The sequence below is a fragment of the Phallusia mammillata genome, chromosome 1 (assembly GCF_965637545.1).
Source record: "Phallusia mammillata chromosome 1, kaPhaMamm4.hap1.1, whole genome shotgun sequence".
NCBI lineage: Eukaryota > Metazoa > Chordata > Ascidiacea > Phlebobranchia > Ascidiidae > Phallusia > Phallusia mammillata.
In genome coordinates, this window is record NC_137252.1 from 31,383,508 (window position 1) to 31,402,915 (window position 19,408).

General features: G+C 36.8%; 1 protein-coding gene across 1 annotated transcript; it reads right to left on the reverse strand.

Annotated features, from left to right (window-relative positions):
* Positions 1 to 2,161: 2,161 nt before the first annotated feature.
* LOC145220669 (uncharacterized) lies at positions 2,162 to 13,839 on the reverse strand. Its single transcript, XM_080087889.1, has 18 exons — positions 13,534 to 13,839; positions 13,084 to 13,176; positions 12,775 to 12,918; positions 11,840 to 11,932; positions 11,310 to 11,390; positions 10,700 to 10,854; positions 10,134 to 10,295; positions 8,879 to 9,083; positions 7,711 to 8,502; positions 7,204 to 7,333; positions 5,940 to 6,135; positions 5,246 to 5,336; positions 5,091 to 5,177; positions 4,571 to 4,723; positions 4,044 to 4,173; positions 3,934 to 3,966; positions 3,429 to 3,532; positions 2,162 to 3,170 (listed from the first exon to the last, which is right to left on the reverse strand). The coding sequence occupies exons 1-18, from the start codon at positions 13,702 to 13,704 to the stop codon at positions 2,991 to 2,993; spliced, it is 3,000 nt and encodes a 999-aa protein (XP_079944015.1). The 5' UTR covers positions 13,705 to 13,839; the 3' UTR covers positions 2,162 to 2,990.
* Positions 13,840 to 19,408: the final 5,569 nt, after the last annotated feature.

Sequence of the window (19,408 nt, forward strand, 5' to 3'; positions counted from 1 at the left end):
TACCAGTGTTGTAAACCAGACTAAGACAAAGTTAATATTAATAAAACAATAACACAACCACATGTGTATGCAAAAGCATATAGCTTCGAAACTGCTGTTAATGTTACAAAATTTTCTCTTTTTAAACCTGAGGGGTTAAACTTTTTGCAGCCCTCTAGCATGAATTTTTAAACAAAAAGTTTAAAAATTAGATTGCATGCTTTTTGTGGTTGGTATAGGTTTTGCCAAGCATTTATGCACTGCTGTACACATTGTGATTATTACAACTTGACAGAAATGTGTTTGACATTAAACATGTGCTTTAGCTTCAAATTCGGTACAGTATGCCATGCACACAATCATTGTTGAAACTACTATAACCTTTTTGTAAACAACAAAATTCAGTCTAGAAAGTACTGCTTCATTTTCAAGCCAATTGAACATCAGGATAAAAAATAAGATCAGACAGTGAAATATCAGAAAAGTGATACATTTTGTGAATGTAAAAGTTACAATGAAGTCCTTAATGGCCAACATATACAAAACTATGGCCTTTGCTTTAAATATAGGAATTTTTAAATGTTGGTTTACCTGAACACCAAAACCTTAAACTAACTCTATTAACCCTACTTACTCTGTTTTCAACAAAAAATCGTGACAACTGTGCTATGTTTTGTTACCATAATAATATAGACTGAATTGTTTGTATTTAGTAAGATTAGCAACCCACAAACAGGTTTAGTTAATTGTTTATAATTTCTATACACCTTGTTAAACGAGCCATGATTGTCTAAAATTTTGCAAAAACTTACTTTCGTTTCAATTTAAACCTTTTAATATTTGTAAAGATTCAGTTTCGCTTTGAAAATTCGCTGACTTTGCAAAAATTTGAAAAAGTAGTCAAAATTTATTTTACGTCAATAAATTTTAAGAAATTACCCAAAACGAAATTTATTTCTCCCAATTCGATTTTCAAGAAAGTAAAGACGAAAAACCAAAATTTCAAATATCACTGTTAATTTAAAATCAAACTGATTCTTATCACTGCAGTTGGCTGATCATTTTAGCTTCAACGGAGCCTTAATCATCGCCTTACGGCCATGGCTTGTGGCATCCTACACACTACTTATAATTACAGGAATAATTGTAATTATGTGGCATAAAACGGACAAACCCACTTCTCTAAGTTTAAGAACTCAAGAGACAACCTTCGACCTTTTTTCAGACAAAACTGTAAGTGAAACATAATCCGTGGCATCAGCGTTTAAAAAAATTCAAAATTTGATTCATAAAATGCCAATAATGCAGCAAGCGTATATTAAAAACTAAAACATTTTTTTGAGTTTGTACAACAATTAAAATTCCTTAACATTTGTTTGTTCAAATTTAATAAATATGGCAGTAAAATATGTACGATACAGGACAGGCATCCTCAGGAATTTGGCTGGAGGGTAATTTTTGGTGCTGACGTCATATGTCACGCATTCGAATATCTATCAATCAAACGGCTCAGTGACGCAAAACGGAATTTCGATTTATGTAATGCAATATTTATTGATTTAGTGGCAGGACGTTGCGTGAATCTTAAGCGATACAAATGCCATCTGAAACTAATGATATTTATCACTTAGCTACATGATCTGTTTTGTTGGTATAAAAATTTTAACAGTTGCTATTTTCGCACTTGAACACTGTATTTGCCTGTTTTTAATAATCGCTGTAATTAGTATTCATTGTTATTTTGTTTTTGCATTAAGAAAAGCCCCATTAACATTTTTGTAATGAAACTTTCAAAGGCCGAAATGGCGCCACAACAAATTTAACCACTCTCAACCAAAGCTTTGGAAATACTGGGTTCATAAAGTTTTTAAATTCACCACATAGCGAAATTAAAACGAAAGCTTGATTACAAAAAACGAAAAGAAAAGTTGAAAATTAATATGACTGCGCTCGGATCAGATATTCTTGCTGCGTTAGCGTCACCATGCGGAAATTCCTGTTTCAATTTTCTTCCACAAAGATGTGGTGGTTAAAAATTTTTTAGAAAACGTTATTTGTGACATTTTTAGCTTTGTGTAAAAAAGCTGTCTGGTTTATCACCATTCTGTTTTTGTTTATGAGTCAAAAACAATTGCCTTTTTGGAGTTTTGAAATCTTTGAGCAAGGCTTCTTAGGTTTCATGAAGGCTTGGACACAAGTTTTAATGGAAAAGCGGGAAAAAAGTTGTTACATTTCGTAAACACGAATGATCATCACAAGTGAAAAACAGTAAATACAATAAATGGAAAAAAGAAAGAACAATTAAAGCGGTAAAAATATGAAGAGCACATGAAATATGCGGAATTTTCGTAAAATTGCGTTTGAACGTTTTACAGGCAAAAATCATATTTGCAGAAAAACGACTGATAGATAGACAATACTACGAAGTGTAGTGCATTTTTACATACATTTTCCCAGCATAGGGCTATAAATAGTGAAAACTTTTTGCTCAGCCATTGGTAAAAATCTAATACAAATTACAAAGGATATTGGCAGTAACAAAAGCTAATAAAGTCCTTTTCAGATCTGTATTTAAATAACACAAGCGTTCTAACTTATTTAACATGTTTTAAAAATTTCCTATCCATAATCTACAAATTATGTTTTTAATCAGTGGTTTTCAAACTGTGGTACGCCGAGACTTTTCAGGTGGTACGCTAGCAGCTTTCTGTGGCACCTAATTTAAGTCCAATCTAAAATTGCAACTCAACTGACCCAACTGGTCAGCCCTGGTTTGGGCGAAACTCGTGTCTTGCGAAATTACTAAATATGCTAGTTAGGGCGAGAAAATCGGCCTATTCCCAATTTATCCTTTCAAACAGGGTTTAGGATAGGGGGTATGCAGCGATAAAGAAAGTGGTACGCGGTCCGTATAAGATTGAGAACCACTGTTTTGAACCCTTAAATCCAACGTTATTTTCAAAGTTAAATATCGGCAATGAAAGTCGGTTCCCGGTGAAGAATCGGACTTCCTACGGCGGCAAACTTTTCTTGAAATGGTCAAGGAATTCGCGGACGCTGGTAAAAATCTCCTGGGAGTCTGAATCCGGGGATTCCCCAAACTTGACGAGCACTTTGGTGACGGTTCGTTTGATCTCCATGCATTTCTCGCTCAGCTGAGTTATACTGTTTTCCATGGCACCAAGAGAAGCCTGTGCAAAAAGATTGAAACTGTACAACAGTTTTTTTTTTTTTTTTGAATTTTTTTTTTTTTTTGACTTAGAAAGTTAGTGATTTCAGCTTAGTTTAGCCCCGAAGGTTCCTCTTGGTTAAAGAAATGAGACATAAGTTTCTTGTCCAAATAAACATTAAGCAAGGGGCCAGAGAAATGTTTGTGAGCACAAGGCGTTTGCGTTAACCACTCGGCCATCTGAGGGAGAACTGAAATAATGTATTGCTAACTAATTCACCTCAGCGTCGCTGCAAAACTGGAGATCCTCCTTGGTGGGATGATATTTCTTCTTCTTCAGAAGCTCACAACTCTTTCGCACCTTGATCACGCTTTTACGCATGACTGTACACAAATAAAAATCAATTTAGTTTCAACAGCAAATGATCTTGCACACGAAGAAAAAATGTAGATGTGGTAGTAGAAATGCAAATAAAACCAATATATGTTACATGAAACAAAATTGGTTAGGTCTTTTTCAAAAATTTAAACACAAATTCAAACATATTCATTGGACCTGAAAATACATGACGCATGTGGCTTATTTTGAAAAGCAAAACAGTCAGCATTAGCTTAAAACGAGATTAAACTTTGAAGTTGGCTGTTATATTACATTTATTTGGTAATTGTATTTGGCCCCACAGTAACAAAGGTTGCCCACCCATGATTCATGCGATACACAAAAAATAAATGTAAGAGTTTGAAGCAAAAATTTACTTGACAAGTAAAATTAAAATTCCACTTACTATCAATCTCAGCCAATAGCCCCTTTGCCGAATCTGAAAGCAAAAACATCATAATCACATGACAGAAACAAAAATGACGTCACAAATCCAAACAAGGAAGTTCCGCTCACGTGACTGGGTCTTGCTTAGTGACGTCATCTCTTGTTGGAGGTCCAAAACTTGGGGGGTGTTATGTTTCACAATCCTTAGCACAACTTGAAGCAAGGTCCGTTTTCGGTCGTTTGTTCGCATTATACAAGTCTGCCGTGTCAAAAAAATATTTGTGATAAAGTTTTTGTCTTGAATAAAGTTTTCAATTGTCATGTTGTGTCCTGTGTTGCGAGAAAGACCACGCAAGCCAGTTTAAAGTAGAAATTATTACTTCGCCCGGTTGATATTTCCAAGTCCCGCAGGAATTTAATTTTTCCACACAAAAACGTCGAATATAAAAATGAACCTGTTTTCTGCCCAGTTGTGGCATCGAACAGAATTTGTGGGCTTTTTATTCTATTGCTCTCGACAAACTTTAGTGCTGTAAGAGAGCTACGCTAACCAAAACGACCAACGTCTTGACAACAGCTGCACTGATTAAACTTTATAGTCGGAACAGGGTGCAATGCCAGCAGCTTCACGGAATATAATTGATCCAAAAAATCACCTTTTGTAAAGTTGAAAGTCGAATTCCCTTCGTTGTTCCTTTGCTGTTGGACGCATTGATAAGATTTCCCACAGAAAGAATGTAAGATAGAAGGATTTCGAATAATTTGCTATCAAGAAGTTCGTGACATGCGCGCAACGATAATTCTACTTCCTGTAACAAACGACAAACGCTAAAGTTACGTGCCAATACGGAAGTAGCACATAAATGGCATTTTCAAATAATTTTCATAATTTTATAAAGTGTATGGTACTTCGTTCGGTTACCTAGTTTAAGGATATCAATACGTTTAGTGTTTCGCCGTTTAATTTGACAATAACGGTTTGAAAATATTTGAGTTGTTTTTGCTGTAGTAGTTTAAACTGTTGCTTGCTTAAACACTAATTACAAAAATGGGCTTGAGTCTGAAGTAGAAACTGTGTAATTCTAGAAACTAACGGAATAACTTAACCAATTTGCTCTAAGTGCCGAACACAAGCCAAAATACAAAAAGCGTAATACACAATTACGTCGCCCTTACCGGTCCAAGGGCCTCGAGCTCCTGTGGTAGTTCCCGAATCGTTGTAAGAACTTCGAGCCTTGTGCTGAGACGAGGAATGTGACAAAGCTGGTGGAAAAATTTCAGTTTGTGGTCAGTGAGTGGAAAGCTTAATAACGTTGCTGATATATTTTTACCTCTGACATGAAGCGGTCGACTTTTGATAATTCTTCTTCTCTGCCTTCGTGTTTTGCGTAGAGAGTTTTCAATTCCGGTTCAGGACAAAACCTTTAAAGATACCCAGTTATTTCGTACCCATTAGGACCATAAAAATTGTCTGGATATGGCGAAGATCCAGATTAACCGATGTCGACTAGTCGAAGTCTTACCACATTACAAATCATTTGTACTTCAAGTTTTGTCCGATGTAGGCGAAGTTCCGGGATTAACCGAATCCATGCAGTTTAACCGGGGTTTACTGTATTTTGTTTGTAGGTTTTGTTAATACGGACGCCTAATTTTAAAGTCCAAAGAGCTATAATAACTAGTCCTACTATAGAGGGGGAATAACTTAACTATTTTTTTCTACTTAATTGCAACTTTATTTTTCCAATCTTGTTCTTGCGATTAACCGGAATGTGCAAACGAACATATAATTTTTTTGACCCCCAAAAGACTAAATGCAATATGCAATAAAATGGAATTTGGATTTGAAGCCGATAGCGATTAACCGAAATAAATAATCAATCAAAAAAAATTCACCTGAAAAAGACTACAAATTGGGACTTAATGCACTATGCAATAACACGGAATTTGCATTGAAACCCAAAGCGATTAACCGGAGTCGTTCATATCCCTAAAGCATATTACAAAATACACAAGCATTCTTACTTTTTCAGCCCAGCGACTTGTTCAGTCGATATTCCACCGTCGTTTTCATTAATGATCGCAAGCTTTTGGACAAGCTCCTCTCCTCTGAGCTTAAACCCAGCCATGAATATTCCCAAGTTCTGTGCGGTTTTATGATCCAAGTAACTTTCCAGGGCTCGCCTTTTGGGAGTTTCCGAGGAACTTGGTAGCACTTGAACTACAACCAACAAAAATCAAAATTTTTACAAATATAGGACAATGTTGCAAAACAAGTTTTTTTAAATAATAATTTCTCGTTTATACGCTATAGTTGTGGCATCAAACAGATATAGTGGGCCATGGCTTGTCAGTCTGGTACTACCAACAAACTGGAGTGCCGTTAGATGAATATTCTAGCCAATACGGTCTATGCCTTTTTACCTAGGGCACTGGTAACCCGTGTAGGTCTAAATACTAAACCAGTGGTTCTCAACCTTTTTTCTTTCATGGCCCATTTTCATTGTTCAAAAATTCTGTGGCCCAGTAAATGTTTACAAAAAAGAATGCAGACACACAAAAAAAAACTGCAGAACATATTTCAAACAGATTATAAGTTTAAAATAACTTTCATACAAAAAAATCATAAGACAGCACTTTCCCTTCTTTTAATCATGCACTTTCAGTTATGACCGAGTAATTAAACAATGGATATGCTGCTATTATCTGGCTTTATTGTAATCACAAAGTAGTTTATTGCATCATAAACACAAGGTGTTGCAGAACTCAAAGTAACTTTATACCGTAAACAGATCAATTCAAATAAATTTACATTCCTAAAATTCCTCCCCAAGCCATTATTCTTGTAAAATTGAGTGTAGTGACACAAATGAAAGTAAATCCCTAAAAATCTTTCTATTTGATTGGTCTGTGGCCCAATGAAAATGCTTCCATGGCCCACTGGTTGAGAACCGCTGCACTAAACAGTGTACACTGTCTGTAGCGTATACTCAAAAATAGAACATATCACAGAAAGTAAGATTTGTAAGGGGCGGTTTGTCACATGATATTTGGCCCACTAGACATTTAGGTGCAAAAACATGATACCTTTTTGTAAAAAATTTTTAGTGTTACACAGACTCGGTAAAAACTAATGATACCCAAAAAATCACACAACATGTCGCAAAACGCAACCTTTTCCAGTCAAATTGTTTTTTTACAGTTTGTTATAGTTTTTTGTTTACACCAACAATAAGATTTTGTCTTTCTAAAAAACAAACTATAGCTTTAATGATGATGACGTAATCACCTCTCATGGGAGTCGATGACGTAGAATTATGACCCTTCTTGTCATTGGTGATTTGAAACATTTCGATCAACTCCTGTTGGTCGATTTGTGAGCTGAAGTCGTCGATGTTTTTCCAAATACTCTTGCCAATCTGAAACATTGTTTGTTACCTAAGTTAAACATACATTCATACTGGGATTTGCCCTGAAACGTCGTGGGTTCGAATCCCACCGCAATCTAGATGTTTCTAGTCTATGCCTTGCCATATGGGAATTCTTGGGAGACGTGCTTGATTTGGTACAACGCCATTAAATAGGCCTGGCGTATACTATTTTTGGTTGTTTCGCCAGTTTTTATCCTCGGTAAGGCCACGGCGGGACTAGAACCACCGACAAAAAAGCTAAACATTCGTAGCGCTTACCTTTGAAACACAACTTTACTATCTAATACCCGTATTACAAAAAAACTTTGTTCTACCTCATTTTGGTTAGTGTAAAGTAAATAGTCGCAAAAATGAATGTAATCTACCAGTTGCTTGGAAACAGGTTGCCAATGGAAGGGCCTCATCTGGATCTTTGGTTCAGCTGTATCCAGGACTGCAACGGAAGGTGGGGCTGGGATTCCTCCTAGTGGCGGGGGCACAGGCACACCCGGTGGGGGCGGGACCCCAAGTGGAGGGGGAGGCGGGGGTGGCAAAGGGGGCACCTGGTTCCCGCTTTTTACCATGTCTGGTGTCGTGGCCGCGGAAATCTCGGAGCTGGCAGTTGCGGGAATTTCGGAATTTCCAGAGCTAAGATTGGAGGGAATTTCGGAAATCGCGGAATCGGCGAGAAAAGACGGAGGCGGCGGAAGTGCGGAAAACTTCACCGTCTCATCCGCAAGCGAATACGGATTCTCATCGGCAAACACGTCATCATTTAATGAAGTCAGAGTGCCGTTACTGTCTGCGTGCTTCTCACTGGACCGAACTTTAGAGATTGTAGTATACTGGTGGGTTTCTTTTTCGGTTTTCAAGGCGATCTCTTCTGTATTAATGATCAACGACTCCACAAGCGAACGCACTCGTGTTTGATCATCCTTGTCCTGTGACGCAGTGATGACGCCATTAGGGGGTGACGTCATAGGCGGGGTTTCAGCAGTGACGGGTGTGGAGATGGGTCCAATGCTTTTCCGTGATTTGTTGCTGGCTTCCCGGGTTTTTGAACTCTTCTTTAGTTCACTGAGCAACTTCTCCACTGCCATAATCTTCTCCTTCATCTCGGAGGATAGAGAATTGTTGTTCTCTTGCTCCGTGTATGTGCTTTTTAACTTCTGCATCTCCTGTGTAAAAGATAGGTTTGATTTTTACTCTTTGCCTCTGCAACAGCAAATCATCTGAACAACAATTGAGGTACATTTTGCATTGGCGGGCTTGTTTGGAATTACTATCATGGCCGCTTTTTAATCAGTAACAATAACATGAAATCATTAATAAACCAATAACTCTGCTTTATATTCGAGAATTTCCGAAAACTTATCATTATCCAGGCCTATCAAAGACAGACATTGCCATATTCGTTAATTCAAAAAAATACGATTTTCATTAACATATTTTGTATTTTTTTGTCATTAATATGTGTATTGTATTAGTTAAGTTTTTGCAATTTATTTAAAATACATTTTCAACAGATAGTACAGTAAAAAAATAATTACCTACCTCTAAAATGACGTCAAAACTGTCTCTGACGTCAGCAACTTCAGAGGACTCTTGCTCCTTCTCCTGCTCATTTTCCTCTTCCTCTTCGGAGGATGACGTTTTCTGGTAGTGTCTTTTGCATCCGTCGTGGAGAGCTTCAATCCACTCATCACGAATCTTCTCCTGAGAGCAAGCGAGTGACGGTCCGTTTTCCGGAAGACGAAATCTAAAAAAATAAATAAAAGTTGCCTAATTTGAAGGTAAATTGCTTTGGACGCCATTTCTTTTAGACTTTAAATGCATAAAACTTTAGGTGTGAAAATCTATACCTTAGACGGCATTTCAAAAAGACTTTGAACTCTAAAGTCTGAATCATCCATAATTTTTTATACCATTTTACGTAATAAGAATCATTATTAGGTATACCATGCTCTTAATACATGTATTACAATAAAAACGTCTGAATTCATCGCTTTATTCAAAATATCTCGTTTATATTTGCCTAGGTCAGGGGTGTCCAAAGTGCGGCCCGCGGCTGCATTTCAAGTGGCCCGCAGCTGTTTTTTTTTTTTCAAATTGTGTTCCGTATGGCCCGCCATCGTCCGGATTAGGTTTTTAGGATTTGGCGACTTGCGACTTCACGCAAAAGCCTTCCATGGAACTTTATTTCCCGGTAAAAACGAAGTGTACATCGTGCTGACGCAACAAAATTCCACAATTTCTTAAATCCCGTATATTTGTGTTCTATTTCTAAAAAAACGTTGGCCCGCGGGCGTCTTTACTTGGTAAAATTGGCCCCCATTAAAAAAAGTACCTTATTCAACACCGCTGGCCTAGATAATTAAACATCTGCAGTACCTTATTCAAATAGAATCTTTTGGTACGTAAATTTCTGTATTTAAAAAAAAACATTCAGTAAAACAGTTATACATTGGCACAAGCAAAACGCCAAATTCCATAAAACTTTATTTACTGGTTGTTATGCCTCATTTGAACATTTAAATCATATTACGCCAGGCCGATTGAAGACGTTGTACCAAATCAAGCTGTTCATTCGCACATGCCAAGGCACAGACTAGAAAAATGAAGCCTGCAGTGGGATTCGAACCATCAACAGGAGTATTTCCGGGACTCGCGCTCTACCAACTGAGATACACAGGCTCAGTGGAGAAACCGCCGAAAGCCGAATCACAAGCACCGTTGCCTGCTTTCGATGCTTCACATGTCAGCTTCGTACTACGGGATCGCTAGATAATTTGAACATTGATTGACATACCGATGACTCTCTTTAGTTGTTGCTATGGTAAAAGTGTTGCTGTCCTCGGCGTTGATAGCGATACTTCCTGGTGAGAGATGGATAATATTGAGTGCAGCGGACTGTTCTTCCTCATCAATGCGGTAATATGCGAGTTCACCAGCCCGAATAACAACTAAACGCCTGAACAGGATAAAATTAAAACGTTGGTACCATGTTATCACATTGTTATGGGGTGTCAATCCAATGTTATTTTGCCTGGATACTTTTAAGCTTTTCACATTGCCTGATACTGTCCTGATACTTGAAAACTTGGACTGTTACCATAATTATCAACTGCTATTTCGTTTGAGTCATAATCAGATATGGCTCTAAAATTTCCTAATCATAATGTAATGTTCCACTAAACATATAGGTGCGCAATCAACAATATTTTGATTTACTTTTAAAAAATCGTCCTTCAACTTATGGTTAATTTCACAAAACTGTCTGTTATGACTAACACAAAACACACTAAATGTCTAAAAAAACAAAACAAAAATCCAAAAATGACACTACTGGAAATATTTTAAAAAATGTTCTCGTACTTGTTCCAATTAAGAGCGGTGTAGCCTCCCTTCTTCTCAAGGTAGCCTTCTTTAATAACTCGGAAACTAAGTTGTAATTTCTCACAGGGGTCAAAAGGTTCACCTCTTTCTTCGTGGTCGTTTTGTTCGCAAATAATGTTGAGAAGTCTGATCAGCTAAAAGACAACGATTTGTAAACTTACTACTGCCAAGGAGCTGGTATACACCAATTAACAAATACAACTTATTTGGTGCTAACGTGGCAATAATCGCAAAATGTTTAAAAAATCTAAAAATCGCACTACCACGCATGCGTTTGAAAATAGCGACGTAGTGACGTCATGTGCAAAAGAAATCCAAGCTACCATAAATAGTTTGAATAAAAATGGCTATTAGGCGATAAATGCAAAAATACAAACGCATTCAAACACGTAATTTTCATTTGTAAGAAAACTTGCTTAATTTTTATGTCTTCATAACGACAATACAAAAGGCACTATGTTAAAAATTCATTGAAATTTATACTTTTTAGCATTTATTTTATTAAACCGGGCCGCAATATTGATATGTGGCAACAAAATCCTGTTACGAGAACATTACAAAGCGACACGGTATTTCTTTTATCATTTACCTTAGTCTTGTCAGCTAAATTCTCCGCATTAATTTCTAGCTCTTGTGCTTCGTCAAAGAATAGAAATACTTTCTTGCCTTCCTGCAATACAAAATGACAGCAATCTTTTGTAAATCCTTTAGAAATCTGCATTGTTTCTCTGTGGTTGTTTAAAACTCCAAAGTCATTGTCTAATTCTACAATAGCAAACAAACGAAGCAGAACTATGCGACAGACCGGTTTGTCTTTCAAATAATTGTGTCATTAAACCGTCATAATGAGTCAGCAAAACGTCAGCCAGCCTCATAAAATTTTCGCCCCTTAAAAATGCCTGCTTGTGAAAATATAAAAATATATCTGTATTGTGGCAGTATTGTTATGGGTTTTATTTAGTATATATTTCCTACACACATCAATACGTATTTGGCCTCTCAGTAAATCAGTAATTGCAAGGGTCTTTATTTTACATAGGCAGCTTGGCCAACCCAATCAATTGACATTTTAAGTGGAGGAATTTAAAAAAAAAACTTGAAAAAAAGATATCATTGTACCTGGCCATCGACGCTAACAATTGACGAAAAAGGATGAGCTTTGGTAATATTTCCACGGTGGATGAGTGAAAGCAGTTTACCGTCGAAGTCGACCTGAGAAAAATAGTTTACATTTGTTCACACCAACTAGGCAGTTAAAAAGTAGTTGTCAGTAGGAATCGGTAAACTTGTAGGCTTAAAATAGTTTAAAACTATAAAAGCATCAATCCAATAAATGACAGTGCACACTGTTTCGACCTATATGGGACTAGTGTAGCTATCCAATGGCAATCCAGTTTGTTGGGAGAAACATGCTGAAATAACCAAGCCTTACAAATTCGGTTTGATGCCACAATTGAGTATAAGCAGGGTTGCCATACCGTCCTTATTTCTAAGATTTGTCCTTATTTTGAAGGGCTATGTCTTAGAAAAGTTCATTGTCCTTACTTCTAAGAAATGTCCTTATTTTTGACTTGAGTCCTTCTTTTGTCTTATTTTCAACAATTACTGGTCAAATCCCTGCTACAAGTAAAAGTAAACCTAGACCTGAGTTGTTGTGTAATGCGTGAAGTATTTTCGACGAACAAGGAGTGTCTGGAACAGATTGTTTCGGCCAAAATATTGCATATGATATGTCATGGCTCGTATAAATGCAATGATTTATTCAAAAACGTTTGTTTTGTTTCGTATAAAAAATTAATTTTTTCGGTTGTCCTTATTTTTGGTTTCAAGTCGATGGCAACCCTGAGTATAAGCCATAAAGGAAACTGGTTCACAATGGCCAAGCAAACGGTTTTTCGGCCTGTTTATAACTGGAGTGCCGTCAGATGGCTGAACTGGCCAACAGCACGACATTTGTCTTTTTATAAGCTACACTAATAAGCCGAAACAGCATTCCCTGCAGCTTCGTGTAGTTTGAATCGGTTATCAGAAAAAAACGTTATACTTATGGTTACCTGTAGAATTCGTTTTTGCGGACTTTTTGCTTTCGCACATTTGTAGACCGAGAAATTGTAAATTTTCTTGTTGCGCAAGTCGTGAGCAAAAGCGGTCAATCCGTCTTGTGTGTCTTCGTTGCTGTTCAAGGAAACCTTTTCCGACTAAAAAAACAAATGCTCTTTGATAGGTCGTTACAAAAACGGCCCGAAAGTTGGCCAACTATGAAATCAGGCCCGAATCAAGACAGCTTTATCAAAATTTAAGCCCAAACCTGCCCCGACTTACAACTCAGGCTTACAATAATACAGAAAATAAAAATGCGTTACCTCAGATTTTTTGGTGGTCTTTTTATTCAGCAACGTCTTCAGGACTTTTGTGGCTTTGAACTGGTTTTTATGGGTGCTCACATTGATTCGATCCTGTAAAAAGTTTATAAAAAAACAGTTATTTCTTGCATTTGCTTATGTTGCACGTTGTCTAAGATGACATTTACTTTGTAACACAAGACACTAAGCGTGATCAACAACATTACAAATAAATTAGCCTGCAGTTAAATACAGTACAAGTCAGTGTTTCAATAATCACTACTGTTCCTGTCAATACATGCATACGTCGATCTCCGTAATACCTTAGATTTTCTTGCTTGAAATACCTTATATATTTTTTTAAACGCCTAATTGAAAATAGTTTTATACTTTTTTACCGGTACAGCAAACACACCATCAACTACATTTTGATGGCAAAAGTTTTGTAAGTCAAATTTTTGAAATTCTTGCCTTTGTGTTGTTCGTTCTCAATTCATATTCCATTTTTAGTTCATTCTCTCGGCTTGCGGTCCAAGTTACAGCTTCGTCAATGGTCATCACGTTCAGCTTTACTTGCTGCATCAGCCATAACTGCTCGTCGTTGCTTAACGTTGGCCTTACGCGGGCCGGCGAACTTGCCATTGTATTTGCTGATTATTCTTTTATTTTCTGGTACACGTTTGTCAAAGTTCAAAGGCACTTTACAGCACTTTCAGGGCGAATTTGACTAGTTGCTGCAGCTGCATTATACAATCAAACTGTAAAGCAAAACAATGTTAGCTGTTACATGCAAACAAGTTTGAATGACAGACATTATCCAGCCAGCTAGCTAACCACGATAAAAAAAACATGTTTCGTACCAATCTGATGTACGTTAGTACCCAAAAAAATAACTCAAAACCACCGTGCAGATAACACTAATGATGCAATTAGGTCCTATGAAATGACGTTTATAATGTCACAACCCCAATAAACAGATACGATAATGGTTTAGCTGTCTAAGCTCATTAAAAACATCTATTTTAGGACACGGTGCTATTCATGACACAAGCACTACAGTGATAAGCTAAACTACAAGACGTGCTATAACTCCAACAGTAACACCATCCATTGCTGGTGCTACAAACAAAGGCCGCTCAAGGAAGCAAGGTAATTCCAGACACCTGTGAATCGGCAGGTAAAAGTGTGTTAATCTCAACATCCCAGGGTTAAGTTACCTGCTGACCCGGTCACTCAAACACAAATCTAGGTCAGTATTTACCAATGACCTTGACTCCAAACAAACTCATCTTGACAAAAATATACCTGCTGCTATTTAAATGCAAAGCTTGACGACAAACAACACACAATGCAGATTAAACCTATTATTGAAACGTCATAATGGTGTTTGTTAATTAAGAACTATTTCATTGTTCTTGTAACTAGTATAGCAAAAACGTCAATATAAGTAACAACAAAGTTATCTATTAGCCTGCGTTCTTCTGACAGGTATCAATAGGAAGTTAGGGTTGGAACTATTAAAAGTTATGGAGCGTTATCTATTAATAGGGCAAAGGTTTACGTGAAGTATGCAAATTTCACAGTATTCATTGACTGTTTTGTGAGGAACTGAGTCTACTAAACTGACTTGAAGTAGGTGGTCTTTCATGACCGGTGATATAAAGTCCAGACAAAAACTTACTCAAAATCCATATGCATATAGTTTAACATTAATATACATCTACATCGATCAAATTGATCGTTGATCTTTTTTTGCAATTCTCTTTACATTTGATTGGATTTTAAAACCAAATTAAATCTTAAACATTGAAAAGTCTTCAACCTCGTTTGAAAACTATCGTAGAACTGCGTTGGCATTGTTTACCTACGTTTAGTTAAACACCCGGCTTCCAAAATTATAGCAAGTCAATGACCGTTAAACAACTTATAAGATAGCAGTCCGAAGTTTCGTACATATCAGCTGTACATAACCACAATGTACAACCAAATTGACAAGAACTATGCAACTGATACGATTGTTTGTAGCAAGAACAACTTGCTCTTATCGACCTAATGTGCAATGTTTGTTGTTATTTTTTACCACGTATCTATTTAGTGTATTTATTGGCATCACACCCAAACGCGAGAGCGTTTTGTTACGTCAATTTGCACACAATTGTTGTCTTTCTTCTGCAGTTTAATTACCACTCAGTTGCACCTTAGCTTTTCAAATAACAGCTTAGGAAACTTTTTCTTACGCCAGTGCTTAAATTTATACCTGACCACCAAAGGAGGAAACTAAGCGAACAATTGTTTAGTCAACTCAATTTCACGGGTGTTTTAATCTGAACACTTTCGGTTTCGGCTTCTATAGCTGCGTCTGACATCGTGCATAGTTACATAACAAAAGCACTTCTTTAATAGAAACTACACCTCTTTCTCCAACTAAGTTACTCATCGTGCAACTGGTTACATGGAATTTTCGAGGGATTTTTTACTACTTAACACTGCCCTCACGTCTTTAGAATACCATCGTTCGGTTGAATTCAATACGTCTGTACAGAGTAACTTCAAAAGATGCCCACACCTTATCTTTTGAACGCTATCCAGTTGTCTGTGCACCAAAACAAGCCTTATTAAAGTCCAATTAAATGTTCACAATAATAAAACAGCACACGAGAGCGGTTTTAACATGTTCAAGCAAATCCAAACATAATGCGTGTGTCATGCTTTACATTTGCTGTAGGCATGACGTACACTGAACAAACCTAAGCTGTGATTTGGACCTTGCAAAAAAACTTTGCCCACAAAAAATACAATTACAGTTTTTAAACAAATGCCTTAACAAACTGTTAACGGGATAGCAATAAGACTTGCGCTACAGACAAGTGTGTGTCTTCTTCAACAGCTATTACTTCCGAGGCCACGGCATAGGGCAATAATAAAAGCTTGTGAAGTCCACATCAATAAATTCGACTTTCTGCCAAGTCAATAATCCATAAATACAGCAAAAATATTCAAAATTTGTATTGCCATTCCCAGGGTAGTTAAAGTATAAAACATTCATGTTGTGTCTAGGGCTAAACCTAAAACATTTGAAATAAAAAATGCTCTTTGGAGTCTTGCGAAGTAGAGTTCCTCGTGTACCACATGTTGCATAGGCTGGACAGACGTGGCTTATGTATAATTGATAAGCCCAACACGCAGTACACCACAGGCCTCGAAAATCAATAGAAACAACTGCTAGTACTGTTGTATCGCTGTGTACATATTTGTATTGGCTGTTGATAGGAAAGGGTAGAGTGACATTGATAACTTTTTGGTGTTTGAGGTCAATATTCAACTAGAAGGTCTTGTCAATCATAAGAACGTACAAATCACGGCCTATTACAATAATGAGACTTTCAACACATCACATATCCCAGCTATTTGCCTTTGTAACTCTTTTTTATTACTTGACTATTGGTTTTACCTTTACATTTGTTGTTTTGCAGGGCGACTGAAGATGCCCACATGGGCGAAATATATATCGTTTAACATGCAATATTGTTGACAGATTCTAATTAGGAAGCACTGTTGCTTCGTCAATTACCTTTTTCTTTTTAAAGGCTTTATTTCGCATTTGTTCCTTGTTTTGTAAAAACCGCATATTTTTCGCTACTTAAATGGCATGGAAATGCAACGAAGTATTTTAGTGAACACTTGAATACAAACAAACCGAGCATTTATATATTTCGTTCTAAATAAACACCAACCTAACAAAAAAAATACGGTGATATTCTTAAATTTATATAAATATTCTTAAATTTAGGAATCGCACGTAAACTAAATCTACGTAAAGAATAATTTCCGAAACTGATTTGTTCTGCAGTAATGACATCAAGTTGCCAACGCAAGGCATATGCCGGGTTTACTATCCCTGTTTTGAGCTATGTGCGTAATAATCTATGACGCATCATGTATCAGTTATAGCACGAACAGCCAACGTTTATGACCTCACTAATAATGAAAGAAAAACACAGTTGTAAAAACACCTATAGTTACACCTCTTGACCCAATGACACCTGAATTATTTGTCCGTGACCACATTTTAAAGCAGTGGTTCTCAAACTCGGTTTTCGGGGCCGCATGCGGCTCCCAACTACTTACTTTGCGGCTCGCACCAGACCTCACAAAACCACCAAACATTGCTATTTTTTTTTTTGCACACTTAAAAAATACTTTTTGGCCCCGACAATAAAAAAGTTTGAGAACCACTGTTTTAAAGTCTTATAGGGGGGCCCAAAACAAAAGAGATACTGAACAAAAACAAGCTATGGATCACTGCTTGTCAAAAAAGGACAATTCGTGTCTTATCTTTTCCGTTTTTTAACCGATTACTCCCAATATAGATGGGTATCGGACAGTAGGAACTCGAAATCCATACATAAAAGGTCGCTCCTTGACTGAGCTACATAGCAACTGTTTACGCCAACTGTAGTGTTAAAGAATAAAGAAATGTTCCCATAACACTTTGTACCCAATCTTGGTCTTTGGTGCACGAAATGGTCCTGTAGGTATAAATATGCCTCATTAATTGCCAAAAATGTTATCACTATAGGAGATGCAAGTTGTATAGTAAGCGCTGTCGAAACCAAAACTTGTGCTGATAAGTCCAAACATACGTTGCTCTAGATATGGTATGCTTCTTACTGGACACGTTTTTTGCACAAATAAAAGTTTTCGTGACATTCTGTCTACAGTTTTTCTGTCTGACATACAAAGAATTAAACAAGCAGTTTCGAACAAATGCGTTTAAAACAAACATATAGGTATAAAGTAATACACACAGACACACCCACACAATTAGGCCACAGTATGCGATTAGCATCAATAATTACTTTTAACTGCTCCATTGGGAGAATAAGGTAACTGCACGAACAATCAACGCCGACTCTGGGGAATAAAAATCACACAAGTCAATTGAGCCATCTGTACCAACTTGCTAGAAATTACGATTAAAACGTTGCCGACTCCTGAACCATAACCGGAGAATTGCCTCACCGAAATTTTCGTAAAACTCAGCAAAATCACTTGACCCTGCAGCGTCGAAAGTAAAACTAAGCTACACAAGTGATACCACGCTTTTCTTTAGAATTCCATTTGTAACAAGTACTAATTGTTGCCAATTACACACCTGCTGCACCACATCGCCAGTTTGAGGAAGTAACAACCCACCAAGTTGCCTCCACGCAATGTTACAAGCCAGTCATACTAAACATAATCATTGCTTGTTACGTCACAGTTACGATTCAGCTAGGTGCCAAATTCGAATGATGTGATTGTTTCAGTTAAATTCAATACTTCAAACAAAGTTAAGGTAAAATGGTTTAATAGTTGACTTTGTCGGCAACTTATAACTGTAAAATTATATAGTGTCTTACCATTTTTGGCCTTTATAGCTATCAAAAATGCAGTAAAATACAAAATGTATGTAATATGTGTGATATCTGCGTGAGAATTTGTAATTATATCAAGCAATGTAACATTTATGTAGATGCAGTAGCAGCGTTTTTAGGTTAACGATCGCTTTATATTTTAATCTGTTAATTTGTCATATGACTAATTGCTGCATCATCTTAACATAGACATGTGAAATAACTATTGGTATGATTAACGTAGTTGCATGAGTAATATGGTTCACAAGTGCACTAAGGTGCACGTAAAACAATTTAACTGTGATTTTACACAACTTAAATATGTCAAAATTGTATTTGTTACATTACACAGCTTTACACGTTTCTGATCATATCAATACCTGAACATATGTGTCTAAAAACTTAAACAATCCGTCATTTACTTGTTTTAAAATATTTGCTTATGTTCGACCCAAAGTCCATCTTTGCCTAATCAGCACATTCTGCGTTACAATGGGCATTAGAACGTGTCACGCCTTCCCCTTGCTTCTTATGACTAAGCAAGCGGCAACAATCCTGTTTCGCTTGCTTGATGGTTTACGAAAGGCAACTGTCAGATGGCAAGGGGAATTTGAAACCTGTTTCCAGCGATATACGATCATTTTATAGGAAATTACATGTGTGCACAAATATCAGGCGATTTTTATGTCTAAATTGCAAACTGCACATATACCAACTAGACTGAAAAGATGGATGATTTTGAAAAACTTTAAGTTCCTAAATACGTGTATGTGGTATAATAATACGATAAACCAGCTTTATTTATTTCAAAGTATGATTCAATTGCTAAGCGGCATTACTTGAAATAATTAAAGGGGGCTATCGGCGAGGAAAAAGTTCTTCCTTGTTTTGAATCTATATTTCCAATGCGTCTGCACAAGTGGTTTTAATTAGACGGAAGTATATAGATA

Coding starts and splice junctions, on each gene's coding strand:
- LOC145220669 (XM_080087889.1), bottom strand. CDS start 13,704: ATGGCAAGTTCGCCGGCCCGCGTAAGGCCAACGTTAAGCAACGACGAG. Junction 10,296..10,699: donor ACCGCTCTTAATTGGAACAA/GTACGAGAACAT, acceptor TATCCTGTTCAG/GCGTTTAGTTGTTATTCGGG. Junction 5,337..5,939: donor CAAGTCGCTGGGCTGAAAAA/GTAAGAATGCTT, acceptor GTATCTTTAAAG/GTTTTGTCCTGAACCGGAAT.